This window comes from Danio rerio, chromosome 6 (assembly GCF_052040795.2).
Source record: "Danio rerio strain M-AB ecotype USA chromosome 6, GRCz13ab, whole genome shotgun sequence".
NCBI lineage: Eukaryota > Metazoa > Chordata > Actinopteri > Cypriniformes > Danionidae > Danio > Danio rerio.
The window spans coordinates 32,376,431-32,404,031 of NC_141026.1; the positions used below are offsets into that span (position 1 = coordinate 32,376,431).

General features: G+C 35.6%; 1 protein-coding gene across 50 annotated transcripts in view; it reads right to left on the reverse strand.

Annotated features, from left to right (window-relative positions):
* Positions 1-27,601, reverse strand: part of lrrc7 (leucine rich repeat containing 7) — a 231,768-nt gene that overhangs the window by 6,976 nt on the left and 197,191 nt on the right. For 8 of the 50 annotated variants that reach the window (XM_087257400.1, XM_087257398.1, XM_087257397.1 and 5 more), the window contains 9 exons: positions 25,311-25,397; positions 20,324-20,435; positions 19,807-19,987; positions 15,549-17,262; positions 12,837-12,986; positions 9,899-10,024; positions 4,330-4,560; positions 1,422-1,514; positions 593-667 (listed from right to left, as the gene is read on the reverse strand). In XM_087257400.1, coding sequence (XP_087113526.1) covers positions 593-667; positions 1,422-1,514; positions 4,330-4,560; positions 9,899-10,024; positions 12,837-12,986; positions 15,549-17,262; positions 19,807-19,987; positions 20,324-20,435; positions 25,311-25,397 — 2,769 coding nt within the window. The remainder of the gene's footprint in view (positions 1-592; positions 668-1,421; positions 1,515-4,329; positions 4,561-9,898; positions 10,025-12,836; positions 12,987-15,548; positions 17,263-19,806; positions 19,988-20,323; positions 20,436-25,310; positions 25,398-27,601) is intronic. The other 42 variants (XM_087257418.1, XM_087257419.1, XM_087257417.1 and 39 more) reach the window with 7 other exon arrangements.

Below are 27,601 nucleotides of genomic sequence, written 5' to 3' on the forward strand. Positions count from 1 at the left end.
TTAACACAGTTGTTGAATGTTAACCTATAGGATGAATTAAGTAAGAAATCCTGGATCCATTTCTTCGCTCCTCTTTATTCTTTTTTTTATGTATTATAGAAGTATCGGATTGTGTTTTGGTTTCGGTAGAAACTTAAAATCAAATGACTCAGACTTGAGGGCAAAGAAACCTGATCAGGACATCCCTATATTTCACCACACTGGTATAAACCAGATTCAATTTGCATCAAACAATTAGATTTAACATGGCAAACTGAGGTAGTTGGTATTGATTGATCATTTCATCCTATTAATTATACTTTGTAATATACATAAAGGTGCATTTAAAATGAATTATTCAGTGTAAAATATATTCATCCATGCCAGTTAATTGAATTTAACAAATGTATATATTCTTTGAAATCAGGACAATAACAATCAAAGTTGGACAAACATAACAACAGAAGTCCATGCTTACTTGAGACACACACTCACATACGGTACACGCATACACACTTCACATTTAATGCCACATGCAAAGCCCTCCGCTGGCAGTGTGGCGGAGGATGCATTGTCGCAACTCATGGGACAATGTGATGGAGAACAGTGTTACCTTCAGAATTTTGTCCCCTGGTCGAAGAATGTTGGAGGCTGGTCCATCAGGCTGTACCCTAGTAACAAAGATACCCTATAAGTCAAAAGTGATATGAGGTTAGGAACCACATGGTGACTATGGTTTAGAATCTTTGCCTTTTAATCTGGATTTAGAATGGCCTGTTTTCCTCAAAACGTTAGTGGTAATCTAGAATTAATTACCTTCATCTATGGAATTATGGAGTAGATTCAAAGTGAACGACAAATCAAGGCAGAGATTATAAAGCATACGGATCTGAACTACATGTGGGACCCATCAGTATGTGCCATGTGTGCACACGTGAAGACTTATTTTAAGCTCCACATATTGAGAGTCCACCAAACTTTACATTTCTTCAGGGCTCACAGGGATTCGGTTTGTCAGTAGCAAAAATATACAACACGCAATCTTTATGCTATGCTGAAACCTTATGGGGGGAAAAGAAGTACACTTTTTGTCATGCAAATTGACACCATTTTTAGCTTGACACAATGTAGTGATCCTAACACATAAAACAGATAATGTTTCTTTTGTGACTCTAAAAAAGTATTGTCAACTGCTTAACTAACTATTTTTGGCAAGACATGAAGAGGTTAAAAGGTAATGCAGTCAGCTTGTTGTGCATTGCAGTAGCGCATGTTTCCATGGGAACTCGACAGAGAGACACACGTTACTAACTAAAGAGAGACGGCTTTGATTTTTGTTCTATATAAAGCATCGTTTTAATGTGATTTCTGAGACTGAAATGCTGAAATTAGCATATTTCATTGTGTGGTGTCCTTTAAGGCTAAGAGTGAAGTGTTCTTACCATGTCCGAGGGCTTGAAGGGGTTCCCTTGTCCACTGATTCCCCCTGAGATGCTGAAACCAAGGCCAGGGTTCTTCTCGATTCTCACACAGAGCTGTCAACGGCAGAAAACACAAATCTTGGTGTTTGGCTATATTTATGATCGTTTGGATGCACATCTTGAAAACACATCGTTCATGTCCTTTGAAAATATGAAGATATCGTTTCAAGTAGAAATCTGTGCAGGGCTGTTTATTATTCATCCTGCCTGCTGCTGCTTAAGATTCACTTTGTGTTCACTCACTACCTGCTCAGAATTATTTTCTTCCTGATCTGACTGATCCTGCTAAATTTAGATCTCGCTTTCAGAAGCTCGCTTTAAAACTTCCACTAATATGAAAGGTTGGCTAAACACTCATTTTATTTATTTATTTTCCTCTTATCAAGACACAGACTGCATTTGACAATTTATTAACAGTAGTTTTAAGAAGAAAACCTACATTTATTCAAAATTTTATTAGCCAAAAGTTGGCTAAAAACAAACACAAACTGCTGGCTTGGTTAAATGCAGTTAAAATTAATTAGAATTTTATGTTATAACATTTAAAACATCCATGAAAGAACAACATACTATATCAGTTCTTGCCAGTTTTCTTGGGACAGGGGATCAAATAATGTTTGGATCGTTTGGTTACCATCAAATGGCCTGTTCCCATCATGAATCCAACAGCTTCATTTTTTCATTAAGAAACTTTGCCCTGCGCTGAAAGAAATCTGAACTGGTCCTGTTGTTCTTGTAGGAGAACCGTATGAATGCATTGCAGACCCTACTTCCAAGTTTTTAGTGACAGAAAATGTAACCAATAGAAAGTGGTGTATTTAGTCATGTGATATTTATTATACCCATCAGGGATACACTGCACCTAGAAAGTATTCACCACAATTAACTTTTTTGTCACTTTAAATTTTGCCACAGCCTTATTACAAAATAGATTACATTTGTTATTTTCCCCAATTTCTACAAAAATAAAATAAAAGACTTTAATGACAACATGAAAGAAGTAAAAAAAAAAAAGAAAAAAAAACCTACATATGTATTTACAGCCTTTGCTCAATACTTTGTTGAAGTGCCTTTAAAGAATTGATTAAAGTTTGAAGTAGTTGAGTATGTTGACCAAGCTTGGCAAATCTTCTGGGTTTCTCCCATTACTTTTGCAGTATCTTTTAATCTACATCAGGTTGGATGGGGAACATCGATGTACAGCCATTTTCAGTTCTCTTCAGAGATGTTTAATAGGGTTCAAGTCTGGGCTCTGGCTGGGCCACTCAAAAAAATTCACAGTGTATTTCTGTAGCCACTTCTTTGTTATCTTGGCTATGTGCTTACAGTAGGTCCTGTTGAAAGATTGCTGCATTATCAACAATGTCTCTACATTGCTGTATTCGTCATTGCCTTGATTCTTGCAGCTGAAAAACATCCCCACAGCATAATGCTGACACTATGCTTCACTTTAGGGATGGCATTGGCCAGGTGATGAGCAGCGCCTGGTGTCTTTCATCACGCTTAGCATTCAGGCCTAATAGTGCAGTCTTTGTTTCATCAGACAAAATATTTTTTTTTCTCAAGGTTTGAGAGTCCTATGTGAGTGGTCATGGATTTTGGCAAGTCTCTCTCTCTCTCTCTCTCTCTCTCTCTCTCTCTCTCTCTCTCTCTCTCTCTCTCTATATATATATATATATATATATATATATATATTATTGCTATGCAATTAATAAAAAATTCGATTTCGATATTGGCTTCTAACTATTATGAAAAACCAATGTTCGAGATAAACGATTATTCCATTATTTACCGCGCCTTTACAGTTGTACACATTTGTTGCTCTTAAACGCGCTAAAGACTGCATGCTTGTGTGTGTGTGTGTGTGTGTGTGTGTGTGTGTGTGTGTGTGTGTGTGTGCGCGCTGCGCACAGACACAGTCAGAAGCATGCGGTCAGCATTTGGTCTCATTCTGAGACGAGCAGAGCGCACACATCTAAAGTCATCTTAACGTAAGCGCTTTAATGGTCAAATAGGTGTCAAAACGCAGTGTTTAGTGATTATTTATATTAACCCTCATTTGTGTAGTAAACAAACAAGTTGAGGATCAAGACATGTGAAAGCGAAACCATTAAAGTGACAGCGCTATATTCCTGATGCCGCCTGTTTTCAACATTATTTATAAAACAACAAGGAGAAAATCCCTCACTGCTCTTGACTAAAGGACTTTTGAAGCTAAAGTGTTTTTTCTTTCAGTGAAAATGCTGAAAGCACAGTTTGTTTCATATTTTATTCTATTGTATTTAGTTCTCTTTCCTTTGCAGGGAGGAAAATAACTGTATATATGCAGTTGAAGTCAGAATTATTAGCCCTCCTGAATATTAGCAACCCCTTTCCCCCAATTTCTGTTTAATGGAAAGAAGATTTTTTTTCAATACATTTCTAAACATAATAGTTTTAATAACTCGTTTCTAACAACTGATTTATTTTATCTTTGCTATGATGACAGCACATAATATTTTATTAGATATTTTTAAAAATACAAGCATTCAGATTCAAAGTGCAATTCAAAGGCTTAATCAGGCAAGTCATTATAGAACAGTAGTTTCTTCTGCAGAAAATCAAATATATATATTGCCTAAAGGGGCTAATAATATTGACTTCAAAAGAGGTTTCAAAATATTTAAACCTGCTTTTATTCTATCCAAAACAAAACAAATAAGACTTTCTCCAGAAGAAAAAATATTAGAGGAAATACTGTTAAATTTCCTTGCTCTGTTAAACATCAGTTGGGAAATATTTATTTAAAATTTATTTGGTAGTGCAGGGAGGATGTGTTCTGGTTGTCTTTGAATTTCATTTGCATGTTACTCTGCGAGTGCAATGGTACCTGTTCTGGAAAGCCATCCATGCTCTTCTGGCCTTTAGTCTGAATGAAGCAGCGGGCACTCTGGGGCCGGGGGCTGGTGGTGGTGATGGGCATGGGCAGCGGGGACTGGTACTGCTGGATGGACACCTTGTTGATGGCACCCTCATACTGCTGGTCGCGGGCCGTCCGGTGGGGTGGGGGGGCTGAAGTGATCATCATCGTCTGTTGTTGATGGGGATTGTGAACTCCAGGCTATGGGCAAACATAAGGCAAGTGTTTAAAGAGGCAGTCAATCATCTGTTTTCAAAGGCTGGGTTTTGGTTATGGGGTGCAGTTTAAATAGGGCTGTCAATCGATTACAAGTTTTAATGCAATTGTTTACAGCATGAAGAGATCAAATAATCTTAAAAATTGCACATATTGTATGTGTATGAACTTCCATCTAAATGTTATGACTCCAAAATATTTGGTTGTTCAAAACAAATTAATACAGGTTTAAAAATCACACAAATGTAAATTATATATATTTTAAATAATTCCTTTATTTTAAATAATTTGTCTTAAGTTTTTAATTTATTTAATTTTATCATGAAATAATGAAATTATCCTCAATAAGAGAAACTCAAACCAGCAGGTGGCAGTAAATGTCTAAGTAGAATTGTAAACGACTGAATCTTTCAATAAAGTAAACAGCTGTTTTGTGGAATCTCTTTGAACGTGTTTTATGTGGCATTAATGCTAATACTTTAATTAGCAAAACAGCAAATACAGACAATATTTAATCTAAATTAAAACAAATTATTACCTTATTTATTGGACTGTTGTGTAAAATCGGTATCGCATACACTCATGCTAAATACATTCTCGAATTTTAGTGTTATATAACTGCATTCTATTGACTCCATCATGCAGTCAGTAGACCCTTTTCACATTTACGTGTTTCTCAGTAGCGAAAGCCATCATGGTTGGGCAAACTTAGAGTGCAGTGAATCTGATAACAATTTTTTGTTGTCTTATTTGCTGAAATAATAAGATAAAAACTCCACAATGGTGTTATCAAGACTCAGAAAAAGAAAAAAATTCTCAACGTCAAATTTACTCTCAGCCCCATAGACCTCGCATAAGCGGTAATTTTTTTTTTTTTTTTTTTTTGTAATTTGATGCAAAGATGCAAAGATCAGTAAACCTTATGAAATACAAGATGGCTGGAGGCGAGCCAGGCGAGTCAATCGCATATTAAAGTCATTATACAGATCTTTTCACAACTAAATAATTGTTACAAAATTGACAGCTTCAATTTTAACTTTATATACTGTAGTATTCATATACTAAAAAAAAAAAATCATATTCTTTTTTGCTCATCTTACAACCCCCCTAGAGTTGAACAGTTGGGTTTTAGCATTTTTTTTATTAATCCATTCAGCCAATCTTCAGGTCTGGCGAGAGCATTTTTAGCTTAGCTTAGCATTAATCATTGAATCTGATTAGACATTAAGCATCTTACTAAAAAAAAAAAAAAAGCTTTCAAAAGAACTTTCATATATAAAGTTTGACTTATTGTGTAATATTGTGCAATAGTCCTCAGGTACTATGTAACAGTGCTGCATAATAACATTTTGCTGCTGCATCCATAGTACCACAGCAAAGTTTCTTTTTTAATACACCTGAATATAGTTCCTAGTCATGTCCACCTAGAAAATACCAACTTTTTCCCCCTTTTTTTCTGTCATTTGTAGTACACAATGTAACTATACAACAGTCAAGCTTTAAATAGAATTATCAAAACTGTTTTGGAAGATGCTAATTGTCTAGCCTGATTCAATGATGTTCTTAATGCTAAACTAAGCTAATCTAATCTAAAAGTGATCCCACCGGACCCTGAGATTGGCTGAATGGATTCTAAAATGTTAAAGCACACAACTGTTTAACTCTAGGGGAGTTAAAAGGAGCCTATTTGCAAAAAAGTGGAGTGTTCCTTTTACTTTGCAGATGTTATTTACAGTATGCTCAACCAGCAACATTTAACATAAGTTTATAAAGTGAAATCATAATCAAGTACCCCTTTACTGTAGCAGTTCAAGCAGGGTCATAAGTGCCTTCTTGTCAAAGTGTGAATTAGCTACACAGGACCTGTTTAATATATTTTGATACATACGTTCAGCACATTACACTTTTTCTAAGATCTAAATCTGTCAGCAGAAGCAAAATGCTCCACAATATTGAGCGACAACCCAAAGACATTCACAGATAGACTAGGGTTGCTAAGGAACACGCGTTTGTGAAACGAATGACAACAACAGGTAGTAATTAACCCTGGCATTTGAAAAAATTAACATGGCAATCACGATACAACAGACACCTCTATCTCGCAGAGAACAGGTTAAGTCAGAGAAAACTCAAGAGTAGAACATGACAGGCTTTAATACGTAGAGACATGTGGGTGTCTCAAAAAATGCACTGTGGAAATAATAAAACCATAATGAGATCCAGACAAATGCAATGAATCATTTCTATTGAGCACGGCTTATGAAAGAAAGGTGCGTTTTAGAGGTGAGAATGTTTTAGCATGATTGCTGAAGACCTGAGACTGTTTTGTGCAAAGGCTGCACTAATTTGATAAAAAAAATATAATATATAAATACATTAAATAAAAGCAGTGGTGGAAAGAGTATTGAAAATTCATCCTCAAGTAAAATTAGAATTAGCTACAAAAATGTAGTGCGTGTAAAAGTATATGTTGTAAATATTACTTAAAGTATCAGTAAGTAAATTTTAAAAGTTCTCAAGAGCAGTAACCAAGAGTTACCATGTGAAAGGCTTAAGCGTTTACATGCAAGAGATGTGTAAACATTCTGTAGTGCATTTAGTTATTGTTTAAAGGGGTGCTCCAGAATGTATTTTTAAGGCTTGGTTGTGTTTATAGGATGCAAAGCAATGTGTGCTCATGCTTCATATGTAGAATATCACGTTAGTTTTTCATATACCGTACTTTGATTATATACAGCTACTCAGCTAATATGAAAACGACTGACATATTTCCTAATTCCTCTGAAAGGTCATCTAACAGAATGTGCTGTGATTCGCGTATCTGCTCCACTTCACTATGAAAAGCACACATTGACTGTGTAAACCAATGTCCTGGAGAGTTTATTTCCAACTTGCTTCAACACACCTGCCAGGAAGTTTCTAGTACATCTAGTAAGAGCTTGATTAGCTGGTTGAGGTGTATTTGATTAGGGTTGGAGCTAAACTCTCCAGGACATCGGCCCTCCAGGGCTGAGTTTGGACATCCCTGGTGTAAACGGTCAATCCGAGTAGCTGTTAGCCGTATCAGTTTGTGCCTGTATCAGACAGAAAATGACACGGAGGACACAGCTGCTTCTGCTATTATGGTTGGAGCTGCTCATTTGAGGAGTCTTTAGCTGAATCCAGCACGGAATTCGGGGGATTCTTGAATATCTCCTTTCTCAAATGCTAGCTCTATATTTTTTAAATTCTCTGAACCATAATTAAATAGCAATAGTGGACCATATAGCTATTAACCATAGTGGAAATAGCAGCGTTTGGATGCCATTTTAGCTTTCTCTGCTATAACATTACAACGCCTCTGACCATGCCACTTTGCTGCATGGTATATATGCACATGGAGAATGTGAATAACCTGAAGAGCTTGTGATCTCATTAGACCGGATGTATTTTTTTGTAGTCCCCAAATTTCATCCACTTCATCCAAGAGTATTATCTTAATCATATTGAACTCGGAGTATTGGTGTCTTATGTAAATGTACTCAGAAAGTCTCTGGTGAAGCCGCGAGCTGTCACAGATAGGGCATTACTCTGCCTTTCAGCATGAGCCCTCCAAGTTTAGCGTGTTTCCTCATTAAACGCAACGAAAGCGTATGCTTCATGTTGTTGTGTCAGAATCCTTGTGAAATACAGTAATACTTTAGAACGCTTAGTTTAAGCAAATTTGATGAACGCGATCATGCGTGTTGAATCTGAAGGGAGTCGCTCCAGCACGTTGTGTGTGTCTGCCTGTGTGTGTGTGTCTGTGTCAGGCCCCTTGAGGGGTGTCAGGAGTGGAGTGAGCAACGTATCTGAGTAGGGGCGTGTGCGCGCGAGACGTACCTGAAAAATGGTGGGGGTGAGTTGCGTGCGACATACCTGAAGAGCTAGGAGGGATGCGGTGGAAAGGGGTGTGCAATGTATTTAATGACCGGTTTGCGAGAGATTATCCTTTATTTGCGGGCATCCCGGAGTCTCTGTGCATTTGCGGGATACTCCTAGTCTTAGCAACTGGATGAATGTAAAGGTGGACTAAGGAACATTGTTTCTACTTTATAATTAATGTTCTCAACTCACAGCAATAAAACTTTACAATGAGTGGAAAAACCTTGCTGGATAAGTTGGCGGTTCATTCCGCTGTGGCGACCCCGGATTAATAAAGGGACTAAGCCGACAAGAAAATAAATGAATGAATGTCAAAAACATTCACTTATTTTTAAGCACAAAGAGAGAAATTTACTATTGTTTTTATATTATTTTGTGCTGTATTAATTAGTTACAGAGCAGCAATAAATAACACTGTAAAATATGAGGAGTTTTCATCTTATTTTAAACTAGTGGGGTTTGAAATTAATGAATGCATGATAATCGTGATAGCCGTTATTATTTCTTAGACTATAATCCTACAACCAAAATCTATAATCGTTGCATCCCTATAAACATGTATTGATGCATATAATGTATACTGTAATTTTTTTATGAATCCATTCACTGAAACAAAAAGTAGAGATTTACAAAAGTTAATTAAACTGCCAAAATTGAACATTGTTTTTGATATTTAAAAAATACACAAATATGTGACTGTTCTCTCGAGACTGAGATGGTGAAAATACTCTGTCTGGCAATGTTTATATTATATTGTTTTATATATAGTAAAAGACTATAGAATACACAAGACAGGTCACTCGAATACTTTTGAAAGGGGAAAAGTGTAATGTTAATATGACAAATGAAGCCCTGCCTTCTAATTCAGGAGCCAATCAGCGATCGCTACAGACTGACGATTCTCCGGGGAAGGGGCTTGGACTAGACATAAATTTCTGCAGATTTTGTGTGATTCAAACATTTAGAAATGAAACTAAAGAGATAGTTGTTGATTCATTTTATTGGTGATTCCTCATATGAAATTTAAAAGTAAGCTTGGCAAGCAATTCTGGAGAATTTGACATTTTTCCATTCACACAGAATGCCTGAGCATGCTGCCTGAGAGGTGTTTCAAAGATGGCCGCTAAGTGAAATGACTTGCCTTAAAGTGAATTTAATACAGTACAGTACCATGACTGCCACTAAGCTTGCGATGTGCTTATATTCAATTATTAATATCTATATAAGCTGTATTGCTACATACCATATAATTTATAAACATGTGCATACTATGAAATACTGTCAAATTTAATGTTGATCCTATATTCATATTCAATATACTGCTGAGCCATGTACTGCTAAAATTCTACTTGTATTGGTTTTCAGATTTCAGATTCAAATTAGTATAAAGAAAAGAAACAAAAAACACTTTAATCTGTACCTTTTTGATGATATTCATGTTCTCTGGTGGCACATCTCTTCGTCCCAGTGAATACGGCGCCCACTGGCTACTCGGGGACATGACCTCTTGTCCATTATCTAAAATATTGCTCTGTTGTGAAGGTGTCTGAAAGAATATAGTATTATCAGCAAGCAGAATTCAAAAATGACACTGTCAGAAAAAAAGAATATCGATCCGGGACTTGCAAAACTGAAAGTACTGGCTATGGTTATTGATCTGTATCCCATTCAGATGCTTTCGAACACGTCAATGCTAAAAAGCTCTTGGGTCTGTTACTAGCATTGTTTATTTTGTGTCCAGGTTATTAAAGGAACTATAATTAGATAATGATTCAAAACAAAATCTGTTCTAAAAGCTTTTTGCATGGCAAGATTCCCCATCTTGGGAGTTGGATTTAGGCCTGTTGCACAAATCTGTTTTTTGTGACTATCCAGAAAAGCTGGAGTTTACTGTAGTTTGAGCAAACTAACAAACTTTTTTAGAGGAGCTCATTCCAGTGGCAGCTTGTGTTATAATATATTATATTATAATATATTATAATATGTTATATTATATTTATTTTATAGGAATCATTATACATTATTTACATTATTGTATTCTGTGTTACAGAGCAAAACTTAACCTTTAAAGTTCAAGTGAATTACACTTTTCAATTGATAAATGTATAGACACAAATAAAAGCTTCAAAATATATCAAGCTTTTTAAATGACCCAGCTTTTTAAAGGCATTTTTTAAAACAATCATTTTAAGTACAATTACTTAATCTTCAGAGTTATTAATGCTCCTTGGTTATTGGTAAACAGTAAACAGACACCAAAATGAAACATTTGATTTTTAATCCATAAAAGAAAGTCCAAAATCATTTTTACCCAAAGGCTGTTTATATATTTAATTTAGTTAATGCACAGAATGCTTATTTATATGCATAAACAGTGTTTAAAAATAAATTAAAGTCTATATATTTATTTATTATGGAAATTGAAGATTGACAATATCTTTTTGAAAATACTGATTTTTTTAGCAGACGTCAGTAACAACCAAAGTAATCCATACATAAAAAGAAAAAGAAAACAAATTAGTTTAAAAATGAAGAAATTATAAATGTTGACTATTAATTATAGTTATCCTAAAACTATTGAACAACAGCCTTTCTTGACAATGTTTTAAAATGTTTTTGATTCACTTCAAATGTTATTTGCAAGATTCAGTTAAAGTCAGAGTTATTGGCCCCACTTTGATTTTTTTTTCTTTTTTAAATATTTCACAAATGATGTTTAACAGAGCAAAGAAATTTCTCAGTATGTCTGATAATATATTTTATTCTGGAGAAAGTCTTATTTGTTTATTTTGGCTGGAATAATTTTTTAAAAACCATTTTAAGGTCAAATTATTAGCCCCTTTAAGCTATATATTTTTTTTCGTTAGTCTACAGAACAAACCATCGTTATACAATAACTTGCCTAATTTCCCTAACCTGCCTAGTTAACCTAATTAACCTAGTTAAGCCTTTAATTGTCACTTTGAGCCAGGGGGGTGTCCAAACTTGGTGCTGGAGGGCTGGTGTCCTGCATAGTTTAGCTCCAACTTCATTCAACACACCTCCCTGGAAGTTTCTAGTATACTTATAGTAGAAACAGTTTAATTAGCTAGTGTCTGATTGGGGTTGGAACTAAACTCTGCAGGACACTGGCCCTCCAGGACTGAGTTTGGACATGCCTGCTGTATAGAAGTGTCTTGAAAAATATCTAGTCAAATATTATTTACTGTCATCTTGGCAAAGATAAAAGCAATCAGTTATTAGAAATGAGTTATTAAAACTATTATGTTTGAAAATGTGCTGAAAAAATCTTCTCTCTATTAAACAGAAATTAGGGGAAAAAATAAACAGGGGGGCTAAAAATTTTGACTTTAACTGTATATGCATATATAGGAGGCATTTTGATATTTGAGGCACAGAGTTTTATGTTTTTTGCAGGTTAATGAACTGCATGCACAGATTTAATAGAATCAACAGTGTATCAAAGGGATATTTCACCCAAAATAGAACATTTCATCATTATTTACATTAAATAATTTACATTGTTTAAATGACTTTCTAATGCAAAACAAAAAGGAAGATATTTTAAGAATATCTGGAAGATATTTGGAAGAATGTCAATGACCAAACAGATCTTTTCATACATGTACTACCATAGTTGAAAATATAAATACTATGGTAGTAAATGGGTTTCAACATCAATTTCAAATATGTACACTGAAAAAAATGAATTCTGCAAAACTGTTGCAAACAATTTATGTGGGTTAAATTTAAACAAACAAAAATTACTTTTAGTAATGTTCAACTTAATTTGTTTGTTTAAATTCAGCCCAATTAAATTGCTTTCAGCCACTTAACTTTTTTTTTTTCAAGGAATCATCTCTTTCAGTGTACCTTTTTGGTTCAGCAGAACAAAGAAAGGTATATGAGATTGGAACAACCTTAATTGACTATACATTATAAAGGCCTTTCATCAATGCATCTCTGCAGTTGGTCACAGATCGCTTTGTTCTGTGAGTTTAGGACAGAAAAAGACTGTAGTGCATAGACCAAACACAAAGACTGAGCACATGCAACAGAAAACACCTATATATGTTTAACATCACAGTGAGAGACAGAGTCTAGCCTGAAACTGGTGAAGTGTTAGATTGCTGTTAATCTGGGAAGTGTGTCAGATGGTCGATCTTATAGTGGTAGGCTATTATAGTGTACAACAAAAATGTGTCAAAATGGTCGAATTACCACTTATTCTGGAAGCTAAAGCAGAAGCCGCTCAAAAGAGAGAGATCTACGAGGAAGATTTTCAACTAGGAGATGTTACTTGTGTACTCAATATCTTCTTCATGCTGAAACTGGGGCTGAAGTCGCTTTATACTCACATTTGGTAGAGGTAGCCACTGAGTTGTTTGGTTTTCATGCTTTGTGTTATTGTAAAAGTTTATTGTCATGCTTCTGCTGGCATGCGGTGCAGCATAGCCTCCAGAGTACAGCATGCCGAAGTTTACTGTGTTGTGCTTAAGGACAGCGCTCTGATTGGAGGGAAACAACCACATGACATGAGTGAATGGGTGGAGCCACACAGAAAGGTCAAACGTTGTGGCTGGGGTTACACTGGACTGCACACTGCTGTAACAGAGTGAACAAGCTTGACAAACAGAACAACAACAGTACGTCATTACTGCCGACACGACACATTAGTGATACACAGCGGTTACAGTTAATATTAATAGCAGCAGTGTGGGACTATTTTACGTCAACGATGAGGTATGCTGTATTACTGTATTCCACTTACACAGAAACAAAGGCTCACCACCAAGGTTGCATGTACGCAAGTGGGTGAATCTCAGGAAAGAAACACGAGGGTGGTTTTTCACCCCAATAACAATAAAAATTAATCTATGTTTTGCAGAAAGATTTTGAAGGTATTTAAGGACATCTTATTGTTCTTTTGTAAAAAAAAAAAAAACACTATTGTAAGGCGAAAAAAATAGTACTTAAATGCAGTGGTGTAAAGTGACAAATTACAAATACTCAAACTACTGTAATTGAGTAGTTTTTCTCAGAAATTGTAATTTACTAAGTAGTTTTAAAAATGTGTACTTTTACTTTCCCTTGAGTACATTTCGGTACTTTTACTCCACTACTTTCCTTTAACCTGCAGTCACTACTTTATTTTTTCTTGTTTATGGAGATAGAAAAATCAGACCTGCGATTCCTGTCCAATCAAATCACACAAAGAAGATAAATCGCATCATAATGAACAACTTCAAGACATGGACGATTTATAAATGCAGCAAACTGTTCGGAATCATCAAAAGTGTCCAAGAAGATGTCCAAAATCCATTGTGGCGACGTTGCATTTTGTTTGAAAAAGAAAATCGCTTGACGTCAGAACTCAATGTCAGGCTGATGTCAATGTCAAACAACCAACCTAAGTTCAACCAAATATTAATTTCTGATGATGTTACAGCTTGACGTTGTGTCAATGTTACTACTATAACGTCTATCAGACATTGGATTTTGGTTGCCATACCTGATGAATAAATGTCAGTATTTGACATCAATATGATGTTGGTTTAAGATGTTGGCTTGACGTTGGATTTTAGTTACTTTTTACACAACCTAATATTAACCAAACATCAACCTCATTTGACATTATTGGAAATGTAAATAACTTTGTCCTTAGACGCTGGCAAGACATTGAATTTTAGTCAGCTGACATCAAAACCTAACCTAATATTAACGTCTTATGAGGTTGTGTCTCTGCTGGGCAATAACTAAATGCACTACAGAATGTTACGTTTACACACATTCACAAATTACATGTAAATGCATCAGCTTTTTACAGCGTAATGCTCACTACTTACTACTCTTGAGTACTTTTACAACAGCTACTTTTTACTCATACTTTGAGTAATTTTTACAACAGACACTTTTACATTACTTGCTCTACATTTTTGGCAAGTAACAGTACTTTTACTTAAGTATGATTTGTCAGTACTCTTTCCACCACTGCTTAAATTAAAACATATATATAAACAAATAAAGATATTTTAAAAATCTTGTTTTAGCATAAATTTCTTTAATAAACGTCATAAATAAATAAATTACATACAGAAATCAAAACATTAATTATCCTTAAAAATAACCTTCATCTTCATTTTGCAACACATAGTTTCTTTTTCTTTTGATTTTGGGGTGAGATATGTCCCAGGCAATTCTTGATGGTTTACATGAGATTCACCCAACAGTTCTTGTGTCTATACACTAAAAAGTGGTCTTTATTTAAGACTTGCCTCTAGTATGTAAAACTAAAAATTCTTATTAATTCAGTTCATTTCATGTAATAGTAAAAATGCCTTATTAGTAGTATTTACATAAGACCAAACTGCACGTATTTTATAAATTGAAATTTCTTACTGAAATCTCAATAAATAACAAGCACCTACTCTAAAATTTATATAATATAAAAATGTAATATCATAAGACAAAACAAATGGATGATTTATTTATTACCTTAAAGCATAGGTCTCAAATTCAATTCCTGGAGGGCCGCAGCTCTGCACAGTTTTGCTCCAACCCTGATCAGACACAGCTGATCCAAACAGTGAAAGTGTTCATGACTTTTGACTTTTAAGCACCTCGATTATTTGGATCAGCTATGTTTGATCAGGGTTGAAGCAAAACTGTGCAGACCCAGCGGCCCTCCAGGAATTGAGTTTGAGACCTATGCCTTAAAGGGATAGTTCACCCAAAAATAAAATTTCTGTCATCGTTTACTCTCCCTTTTTTGTTTCAAACTTTATGAGTTTCGTTCTTCTATGAAACACAAAAAATATATATTTTAATAATTGCAACCATTGATTTTCTTAGTATTTGCTTTTCCAAATATGGAAGTCAATGGTTTCAGATTTTTAGCTTTCCTTTTGTGAAGAAAGAAAGTCATAAAGTTTTGGAACCACTTGAGGGTGAGTAGATAGAGCATTGATTTTCATTTTTGGGTGAACTATCCCTTTAAATACTGAGGCTATATAAAGTTCAAGCTAACAAACTCTGTTGTATAAAAAATAAAGCAAAACTTTCTTACTCACCCGGTCTAGTCTCTTCGCTTCTATGTGTCTAAGCAGCTGCTGTCTCCAGTCTACCGGCATTTTGGAGGTCAGGTCCTCTTGTTTCTGAGGGACAGGTCTCAGGTTCATGTCGGCTTCAGGGCTTTTCTCAGTGCATGTACTAAGATTGTAATCTGAAGGCAATTTCTCTAGAAGAGCAGCCATTGTGGGCCGGGCAGACACTGGCCTTGCCTGAGATGCCCCGTATGTCTCTGTGCTGTAGCTCCGTGCAGACAGGGGGCGACGTTGTGTCAGACTCTTGGTGGGATAACCCATGATGGGCTTTTTGGGTTCTTGATAAGATGAGTAATCTTCATCATACCTACCATTCCTCTTGTGGAACTGAGTGTCAGCCATGGTAGACAAGCTGTTCTGTTGCTCCAGCATGCTCTTTATTTGTTGAGGTCTGCTGTAGTGCTCTGCCAGCTGGAGTTCATGGTTCTCAGCCACTCTGCGGAACAGCGCCATCTCCGTCGAACTTACTAAAGAGTCCGCTCGCCTCAGGAAACCCGGCCTGGAGCGTTGGGGCTGGACAGAGAGTTGTTGATTGTGAGAATCATCAGTGGCATTCGGAGCAAATGAAAAGACTTGTTCCATCTGCGGATAACCTCGATAGCCCCTTGGACTGACTAGTTCCTTTGGCAAAGTCTTCCCAGGCTGGTTCACATATTCAGGGGTGTTGGGGAATGGTGGAGGAACCCTCCTCTCTGCTTTCAAAACATCCATGGCTCCTTGTGGGTTGAAGCTTTGGTCAAAATGGTAAACTTTCTTTGGGATGGCGGGCTTCTGCTGCTGAGAGCTTTTATTCAAACCGTAGCCATCCAGATCATCATCCAGCATTGGAGCTGACTGGCTCCTGGACATGCTCTGTTCTAGAGGTATAGGAAAGTCTGCTCGATCAACACTTCCCTGATTTTCTATGCTAGAACTGTAGCTGTCCATAGGGATGCTATAGACCTTGTATGACCCAGTATCGATTTCATCTATGCTCTGGGATTTCTTAAATTTTGCTTTTACCTCCTTCATCATTGGTGAAAGTCTTTCAGAACTTTTGCTAAGAACCATAGTGTTTCCCTTATTTGGTTCTTTCCCAACCTGGATGTGCGTATAAACGTTGGGATGACCTCGTCCCGTCCCTGAGTCTGTAGAGTCCAGAAACCCCCAGGCTCCAGTTGAGGGGAAAGTGCCGGGTATTTCTCCCATCTCCTGCTCAAAGTCCTTACGGTCAGGATTAGGGCTGTTGGCTGGGGTAATTTCCAACTTGGAAGGGAAAGCTGTCCTGTCCTCAAAAGGACTGGGAGTCCTTGTCCAGTTTTGCCAGGGGTTTGAAGGAGCAGGCACTTCAGTGTCAGGGGTGTTGCGAACTGTGTGGAAAGTTTGTTGTGTCTGATCGAGCTCTAGGGGAACTCCAACGATGCGGTCTTGTCTCATGAGAGGCCGTCGCCCATGTGCTGTCGATGCACTCCGGGGCTTTGAGCCTAGCATGGGGTTTCCAGCACTGCTGCTCGGAGTGTCAAGAGGCATCTCCTCGGCAACAAAACCTGTGTTATCATAGTGGGGGGCATCGTTCCAGCTGTCGAAGGTGTCGCTGAGTGGCCGCCTCTCACCTCGCTGCTGCAGCGTGCTGGAAGGAGGTGTTTCCCTCTGGCTTAGAAGAGGCTTGGTTTCAATGGGCTTTGGGAAAGACTGAGCCAGCCTGTTGATGTATTTAGACAAATACATTTGATCAGTGCACTACATAGAAAAAATTCTGTACACAAGAACATTGCCATGGACTAAACATGACATCAAAACAACAACAAAAAAAATTTACTCAGAAGACAATGCTTTTCAGTACACAACACTAACTGCAGGCATAGGCCTTGTTTACACTAATACATTTTAGTTTTAAACGCAAAATTTTGCTATGTTTACGCCTTCCATCGACACTACCCCAAAGTTTTCTAGCTCTGCAAACGGAGCTTTTTGAAAATGATGAAGAGGTCATTTTCATTTTAAAATGCTGCCCCTCTGTTTCAGTGTGGATGGGGAAAAAAAGGGAGACATCAGAAAATGGAGATTTTTCCTCATTATCAAGTGCACAAATTTCAGACTTGCTCCCGTTCCTTAAGTTCATACTTCACAAGTTTAATATGGAAAACAAACTCCCAAGGACACTTCGGGTAAATCTTTAAAGTGACTGTGTAGACTACTTTATTTCTTTATGTTGTTTCACTCATCTTAACAATAAAATGAAAACATGATATAAGGAACTGCCTATTTTTGTTGTGATATTAAATTAACTGACAATAAAAATGTTGAAGCGTCGTGTAGCTACATATTTATATGACCATCATTTTTACTGGATGCAAATTTATAACCAAACGCAGCCTAAAACATAAATCCTTACTTTCATTTTCACTGAAAAAAACAAAACATACCCTGTCTATTTTGCAGATTATCAGTTTTAATAATCAATGATGGCCATTATAAAAGTATAATGTACAATAAGTTTGTACAATAGAGCAAATAAAGGCATTCAATCAGTCAAATGTGCAGAATCAGTGTACATGATTACATAAATCAAAATATTAACTTAAATTTGCGCTCAGCCAAAACAAGTTACCTGAGAACAAGTAATAGATTCAAAAGACCCTTAGATAGAGACAAGATGAATTAAATATCATGTTTACCAACTATAGTGAGATAAGATCCAGCAGAAGATCCTTAATGAACTGTTCGATGTGTGCTGCTCTCATCTGGGGAGGTGTGCTCAAAGCACCCACTAACTGCCTGGAGCTCAGACGTGCACATACAATGCAGCACATATTAGTGTGTGTGTGTGTGTGTGTGTGTGTGTGTGTGTGTGTGTGTGTGCACGTTATATGTGTTTTTAGCAAAACGCCAGAGTGGACGAGGATCGTTTACGCGTTTTCGTTCTAAAAAGCTGTTTTAAAGCTAAAACGATTAGTGTAAACAGGGCCAAAGTATCCCTTAAAGTAGGGATCACCAAGTTCATTCCTGGAGGGCCGGTTCCTGCAGAGTTTTGCTCTAAACCATATCAAACACATCTGAACAAGCTTAATAATAGTAGGTAAACTGGAAACTTTCAGGTAGGTGTTTTGAAGCAAGTTGGGCCTAAACTCTCTATAACACGGCCCTCCAGAAATCCTTACCAAAAAACAGCCCACTTGGAACAAAATTATATAATTATTCAGAGCAACCCCAATGAGGTTGTTAATTTGATTATAGATTTATAGATTCTGAAATTTGCCATGCATATTTGTAATGAGGCAACAAACACATGTAAACTACTGAGTATGTGTTTAATGCATGTTTATGCATCGTGCCAAATTACTCATCTTTTACTGTGATTTTTCTATAATGAAAAGATGCAAATAAACTTCAAAAACTCATCTGTTTACATGGACTATGATAATAACACCTGCCTGTATTTTTATATATGTTAAAACTTCAAAATACAATACTAAAAACATTTCTGTTGGTCCCTTTAGTCGATTACAATTGTAATTTAGCCTATATTTTATCCAAAACACAACTCTGGAGCAAACTAAAATATCTTTTTAACAAATGAAGCATGATTATTTTGCACATGTGTATTTCAGAGTACATTATGCTGTGGGTGTGTCTGTGTTTGTTGGTGTAGAGGTGAATGTGTGAAAGTAGGCACTGACATAAGCTGTGATGCGTCAGAGCAGAACTCATTAACATTCACAACTATTTCAAATATGGTAAAAACCGAGCTTTTCATTGTAGGGAATTTGACTATTCCTGATATAAATGACCATATAAGAGTTTTTTTTTAACTTACCTAAGCCATATACCTATTTTAAAGGTATCACAGAATAATTGATCATTGAATCAATGCACTCTAAGGCACCTTTAAAACTAGCATTTTCAATTTAATAAGGCAGTAAACATTGGATTCCCGGCATAAAGGCATACTTTTGCAACCTAATGCATATCACTAAAACTTCGTGTATCATTATATGTTAAAATAATTACTTTTCATAACAGTGCATGATTTTTGGAACTGGTTTAAATAGTTGTGTTATGTTTTAAACATTGGTTGTCTGCTGAAATCGCTACTGCCAGCTTATACAAGCAACACAATGTCACATTTTGGCCACCCAAAAGTCAGAGAGCTAGACCATCTGATCAACTGTCATGTCAGATCAGTGCACAGATGGTCTATTAGTTTATATAAATGAACAGTGGCAGTGATTAAATTCTTGCCAACCTGTTGGTCCAGTGAGTCTGTGATGACCCCTCTTTCCCAGATGTTTGCAGATTACCGACATTTCCAGGTGGATTGGAGGAGCCAGATGATCCCTGGGAGGGTGAGTAGTCTGAATAAGTGGCAGATGATCCGCTGTTGTTCAAACAATGCATTTTGTCTGGTTCAGACTCATCTGTTGACTCTAAAATGCATTTTGAAATGAAGGTGAAGATAATACAAAGAAGTCATGTATATGCAAGAACAATAATAATAATAATAAAAAAGAAATTATTGCGTTTCCCCTAACTATATTTACAGTGTTCCCCAGTGCAATTATGCTATATATAAAACTTTATTATATGTCAAAGATATAGCTTTATTAATAAAGAAAAAAATAATGAGGGGGTTGTTGGAAAAAAATAGAACTAGCATAAGGTTAAAATAAAAAAAAAGTTAAAGAAAACATGACACCAAAACCTTAGCAAATTGTAATGTATCTAAGAAATGGACTTTCACTTGCTTTCTTAATCTTACTAACCTTTCTTTTCCTTGCCCAGTAACACAACTTTTGGTTTGTACATTGGTGGCTCTACCAAAGTTGGTCTCATGTCAGAGATTCGGATATCATTTGGGGAGCCTCCCATGGAGTCCTGGAAACATAAGTGTCAAATTCGCAGTGAATTAAACACTAAACAAAAGGATTGAAAAACAAGGGGAGTGGGGTGAGCTTTTCCTGCAATCAAATTTTAATCTTTCACTTCAATACCAAGCAAATAAATAACTTATACTCAAACACATTAGTTGACATTTCTAATCCAATTTAGGGTCACAATGTCAATAAATATAGAAATGCATTCTCAAAAGTCAACATATCAAATTACATTAACTTTTGCTTTACTAACAGCAAACATTTTGGCTGTATAAAAACCTGTTTGCTGAATTGCATATTACATAAAACTCTATTAGAGCTAAAACAATACACAATGACAGCATTAAGTTAAGAGATTGCAGTTTAAAAAAAAAAGTTAACATGTAAAATTATTTTGCTTAAAGCATATTAACATAGCTATGCATATTTAGGTTGTATGAAGTAATTAATTTATTGGAATAAGCTTAAACACTTCCCGTATTATATTACAGTAACTGTTTAATGATTTCAAAACGCAAACACTGTCCCCAAATGACCTCAAAGTTAAACAAAGCTGAGAAATATATTGGAAGTAATGGAGTGTGAACTCACACCTCAACATCAAGTTGAGAGATTCATCATTAGCAATATACAGACTGTTATGATTCATAGGCCTTGTCCTGACTTGTCTGGTCAAATCCCCAAGGAGCAAATCAGTATCTTCCAGCTTTCTCACTGCTGTCTATGGCAAAACTCACACCTCTCAGACCTGACTGTACATCAGCAGGCTGGCTCACACAACCGGCAGCAGAGCAAGGCAGAAAAAAATGCATATCAGAATAGCGTTTGAGCCGCCTCTCCCCTTCTCTGCTTCTTTTTTTCTTCATCGCCGCCTCACAACGGGTCAAAAGAAATGTGACTGTGTAAAGTAATGCGAATGGCTAATGCTTTTATACTTGTAGCAAATGAATTGTGAACGGAATTCAGCATGGGGGCCATTTGATGCATGTTGTGCAGTGTTCGAATTATATCACAGACTGCAGGGGGGTGGGGGTGGGGGGTAGTATTTGGAATATAAGAGCTTTTATACAGCACATTACTAATCAAAAATCTGGGTTCATGTGTAAATAAATTTCACTCTTATTAAGCAAAAATGCCTTCAGTTGATAAATGATGTTACAAAATGTTTTTGTTTCAAATCAGTTCTGTTCTTTTGAAACTTGATATTTAGCAGCAGAAATTTTTTCAACAGAGATTATAAAATTCATTCATTGTATATTTATGTAGAATATAGATTTGAAAGTTAAAACAAGCATGAAGTCTAAAAAGTTAAAGAATTTTGTAGTAAAGAGTGTCGTGTAAACAGTGCTGTGTTCTCTCAAATTCAATGTATTGTAGGGCTTTGACTGGAATTAGATGGGGTCTTGGTTCTCTCTAAGGCTGGATATACACTGTGCGATTTCAGCAAGTTACCTACTGTATGGAAAGATTACATGCAACTAGGGTTGTAACAATATACCGGTATGACGGTTTACCACGATTTGAACGTGCACGATTATCATACCATGAACAATTGCATATCAACGGTTTTAACCCTTAAAGACCGAGACAGCCGCCCGCGGCTAAAAATAAGTATTGCTCTTAAATGTTTAATAACTTTTGATCCGCTGATCCGATTCATACAATTCAAAGATTGGCATAAAGAAGAGAATCACAGCTTTCCAGTGCTGTATCACATAACATTCGCGGACTTTCAGAGGCTCCGGAATCAGTGCGGTTACGTCATCAAAATTTGACAACGCTGATTTGACAAAGAAACGCTCGTCACTGTGTCTCCGGACAAATCAGACATGATACATTGATGCATTGTCCCTCCTCCATGCCCAGATTGGTTCAAACTCGCTATATCACAACCAATAAGCATAGGTTTCACTTTTGTTTGTGGACCAAGCTTTTTGAACAACACGGAATGAGAGATAGGCATACATTTATGCGCGGCTAAATAAAACGCAAAAAAAAAAGTTTTGCATGAAATAATTCTCATTCTAAGTACTTTTGCATGCACAGCAGCACAGAAACATGACAAAACAGTGACACAGCAAAGACGAACTGCTGCTCTTGCTGTTTTCAAAAGACACAAATGAAGATGCAGCTGTTTGTCTGCATTGCAGACAACCATATCCATATCCATAGACAACCATATCCATGCTGGCACATAAAACCTAGGGATGTTCCATATTGAATCTAGTTTCGTTATGTAACTATTTATAGTATAGTAAATATTTATATCTATTTTTTACTGAGGATTCGCACCATGTTTATTTGGACTTTATTTGGACTTTGACACATTATTTATTATTTTCTTATTTTTTATTTGTTCATTGTAAGTGGTGTTGTTTATAGTAACTAAAAATATATTATTTGGAAAAAGTCAAATTTGCTTCACTGTTCTATTATTTTGTAACATACCGTATACCGCGAAACCGTCAAACCGTGGTATTGTTTTAGACGATTATCATACCGTGAAAAATTAATACCGTTACAACCCTACATGCAACGTAAAGCCAAAGCTCAGGTCACCCCCTTCTTTTCCTTTTTCCATTAACTCTTGTGCACTGTTTAAGACTACCCTTTTGTTATGTTCGGGATGAAAACATCCACTAAATTAAACTGCTGTAAAAATGCATCAGATAAATATGGTATTCAAAAGTTTTGCATTAAACTGTTAATCAACCTCTGTCCAGATTAAAATTACTAAATTGCTTTGAAACATTACAGGACTTTGACTATTTAATTGGTGATTTTATAAATGCTATCACTGATTTAGTAAAAAAAACAAAAAAACACAAAATGACGTATTTTCAATATGAATAGTAATTGTGAACTGGATTTTTTTTCTTTTGTCAGTCTTGGACATGTAAAACAACACTGCCTTTGATGCACCGTATTTGGTTGTTTTTTATTTATTTTTTTAATCCTACTTTTTACAGGTTTTTCCCCATTGACTTTCATTATAACCACATTTGATGGTGCATACATACACAGTCTTTGTTTTTATTCACTTCATGTACAGTAGTTCTGAGAGCTGAGATGCATATTTAAATTTTCTCAGACACATCAAGATAAGTGCGTAAAGGCCACTCTTTCATACTCACAGTCACACATTTAAATTTGCTGTTATACTCCATATCAAATCCAGAAAAGCTTTTTTTGTACAGACCTATCCAAAGGGGTAATGGTGCCAACTGATGCCAAATTTGACCTCTTTTCAACAGGGAAAACCACCAACAATCAAAAATGCATGATTATATGGTATTATGTTTTTGTAAAAAAAAAATGTTATTATAATGGAAGTTATGGGGCAAAAACAGCCAGCAACAGTAAAGTAGGGAGAACATTTTTTTAATCGATTTAAAAACAATTCATCAAAGGTGATGTTGTTTTACATGAGCAAGGTTTTGATAAAGTGTTTAAAAAATACAGTCTACAATTACTTTTTAGATTGAAAATATGTCATTTTGTTTTGTTTTTTTACACCAAACCAGTGACATCATTTATGCATTTAACAATTAAATAGTTAAAATCCTGCAATTTTCTAAACAAATTAGTAGTTTTGATCAGGACTGAGTTTGATAAACAGATTCATGCAAAAAAAAAAATATATATATATATATTTATTTATTTGATGCATTTTTTTTTTTTTTTTTTTACAGTGGTTTAATGTTTAAATTAGTGGCTGTTTTCATGCCTAACATAACAAAGGGCTGGTAAATTTGCCCAGAGTGTATTCTCAATTTTTTTTCCTCAAAATATGTGTCAAAATAAGATTTGTCAGCAAAAATAATATTATACAGAAACAGTTATGGTCAAAATAGAACTCAAAATCGCCCTAGAATGGATGAAAACATCCCTAACAGTTCATAAGGGTTAATGGTGGTTGGAAAATCATCATATGGTGTATTTACACCACCTACTATAATGGGAAGGAGTGTAAAGCTTAGGTGGAAAGGAAGAAATTAAAAACCACTAAATTTTTGTTTAATTTTTTGTATTTCTTAAATATATGAACAGAGTATCATACACTTTTAATTGTTTCTGTCCATTTAGGAATATATATTTCAACTTCACACCATTACAACCCAGTGAATCCTAAAGTGTGTATGTCTATTTCTGTTTTATGATTCCCTCATGAGGGCTGAAAAACATCTGACCATCTGACAAATCGCCTCTACAGTACATTCCCCCTGTACACTTCATAAACATAGCATGACAAATGACACACGGCAAAGCAGAAATTCAGAGAATTCAAGAGCCACACGAGTTAGAAATCACTTCAAAATTGGACCAAAATTGCACAGTGTATTCCTAGCCAAAGACTCCTGTAATTTGAACACTATCGTTATGCTTATAGGAACACTTTCCTTTTTTGAAAATATTCATGTTTAACTCTCCCAGAGGTAACCAGTTTAATTTTACCATTTGTTACTCCATTTAGCTGATCTCCGAGCGTGGCAGGAACAGCTTAGCATAGCTTAGCATAGATCATTGAATCGGATTTGACTATTAGCATCTCACTTAAAATTAACATGAAATTTAGAAAAAAAATCCTATTTAAAGCTTGACTCTGTTGTTAAATGGTAAAACACACCTGTTTAACCCTAGGGAAGTTGTAAAATTAGCCTATTTAAAAAAAAAAAGTGTCATGTTGACAATGTTATCCAAATTTCTTCATGTTTTTAAAACCGCATTATGGGAAACAAACCCAAGGATGTATCAAATAAATGCTTCACCCGCAATGGGAGTGTGAAAATTAATTTAATTTGCTTTGACGGCAGTTGAAATGAGCCACCCCATACGTTTAGCTGATTTTCTGCTGTCTGGTCTTTCAGCCACTTACTATGAGGCAGAAACAGGAAGAGGAAGAAACGGCCAGGCTCGTATTCTCTGGCTGTTGAGGCTTGGGAACGACGCGATGTAAAGAAATCTAAGCAAAACAAACATACATACATATATACAAACAAACAAACAAACAAACAAACAAAAATGGATTCTTATGGTCTAGAAAGAAAAGAATGTGTAAGAAACATGAGTTTTATGGCACTGATACTCCCAAGGTCCCGATAACCCTGATAACAATATTAATATTAATGTTTGTAGCTCCACAGTTTGGCCGGGGGGTCTCTGAGACCATGGGGGGAAGCAGTGTGAGGCCAAGCTGCAATGGACACAATACATCATGCGCTTGTATGCTAATCTAAACAAACAGCTACTGCAAGCATAGAAAAGCCTGGTTTAAATGAATGGGTTATGAATGTAGCTGTGTCTGTGTATGCCCAAAGTATAATTTGGTTGTTTACGCGTTTGTTAGAGTAAACGCACACAGCCTTACACACACTATGCACTAAAAAGTTTTAATCTTCTCCAATGTCTTTTCTTTTTGTCATTAAAAGTTATGAAATTGTCTTTATACTCATTTAAGGTGCCCCATTAGCTTTTTGGAATAAATCTTTCATGCAGTAATATCGTTATTGCTCAGCAAAATTACTTTAAAAAAGTAATACATTATAAACTACTGATTACTACTGGAAAACTGTCATTTTATTACAATACTAATTACTTCATGTAAGAAGTAAGCAGATTACTAATTAGTTTACTTTGAAGTTATTTTTAAAACATATGAAATATACCTTTAAAATACAAAATAAACGGCAGCTCTTTCATTCATTTAATATTCATTGAGAAACATTAGCATGGGTTAATCACAGTAGCTTGGCATATTCATTAGACATAAAAAGTTCGCCCAACACCTAAAATTCTCTCATCATTCACTTTTTCCCAAACGTGTTTGTCTTTTTTTTTTTTTTTACACACAAAAGAAGGCATGAAGAAAACCGGATACCTGTAACCATTGACATCCATATGCAAAATTGCTTTACAAGGTATGAAGCTGATCGGTCAGTTTTTGTCGCGTGACATGGTTTTCATCTGGGTGCGCCTGTGAAATGCAAGTATGCGCAATATGCACTACCAATATGTGCACGCACGCAAAAGACACGATAAGTGATTGGCCCTATAAGCAGCTACACTTCTCTTCACATTCAGAAGATACCTTCACTCTCGATCCTGCAAAAAAATTCAATTTAGTGCAGTGAGTTGGACCACAGTGTTTTTGAGTGCCAGTGTCCTCCTTGGTGACGAGTATTGTCATAGAATGTTTTCTGTTCGAGTGCTGAACAAGTTGCTGGTTGAGTTATAAGCAGTGGTAAGTCATTCATTTCACAGCAATATTTTTGATTTTATGCTCAATGAAATCAAAGTAATGTCTGTATTTCCACCAAAAGAAGCAGCCACTCTAAACAGCAACCATTTCAGCTGGCACTCTCCAGCAATTTAAAAGTGCATGCTTATAAATTGACGTTGCAGCTAAAACCATGATTTTAAAGAAGCATTTTTTTTCCAAAAACTATATTTGTAACGTAACGAAATGACACTGTCTTTAGTAACTGTAATCAAATTACAAAAATATAAAATGTAATTCCTTCCATTACTGTGTTCCTCAAAAATGTAATTAGAATACAGTAACGCGTTTCTGTGGAATATGTGGAACATAACACCAGTTTTTTTTATTGGCTGCTTCAAAACTGTTTCTACTTTGATCCATAATCAAACACTGTAGCTACTCTTGAAATAACTAAAGCAGCAAAATCAAAAACCTACTTGCGCTAACCAGCTCTTTTTTTATGAATTAAAAAAATTAACCCTAAAATTAACCCTAACCCTAGAATTAAGAAGTATAAGGTGCATGTAGGATTTAAATCCAATTTCACGCACACATACATAAAACACCTGCATACACAGGTTTAGTAAACACAAGATATACTAAATATAAACACATAAAAACTTACATACAATGATGTTGATTGCAGAATGATGCTACTCATATACACAAATCTTCGCTCACCCATACATACAGTACATACTCAAACTCTTTGCTTACATATACATTACATATATATATATATATATATATATATATATATATATATATATATATATATATATATATATATATATATATATATTTATATATATATATGATCTCACAATAAGCCAAAAACTAAAAAAAACACTAGACTTTTCATGTTATACATATGATGGAGGATGGAATGGATCAACTACAGTAGTTCT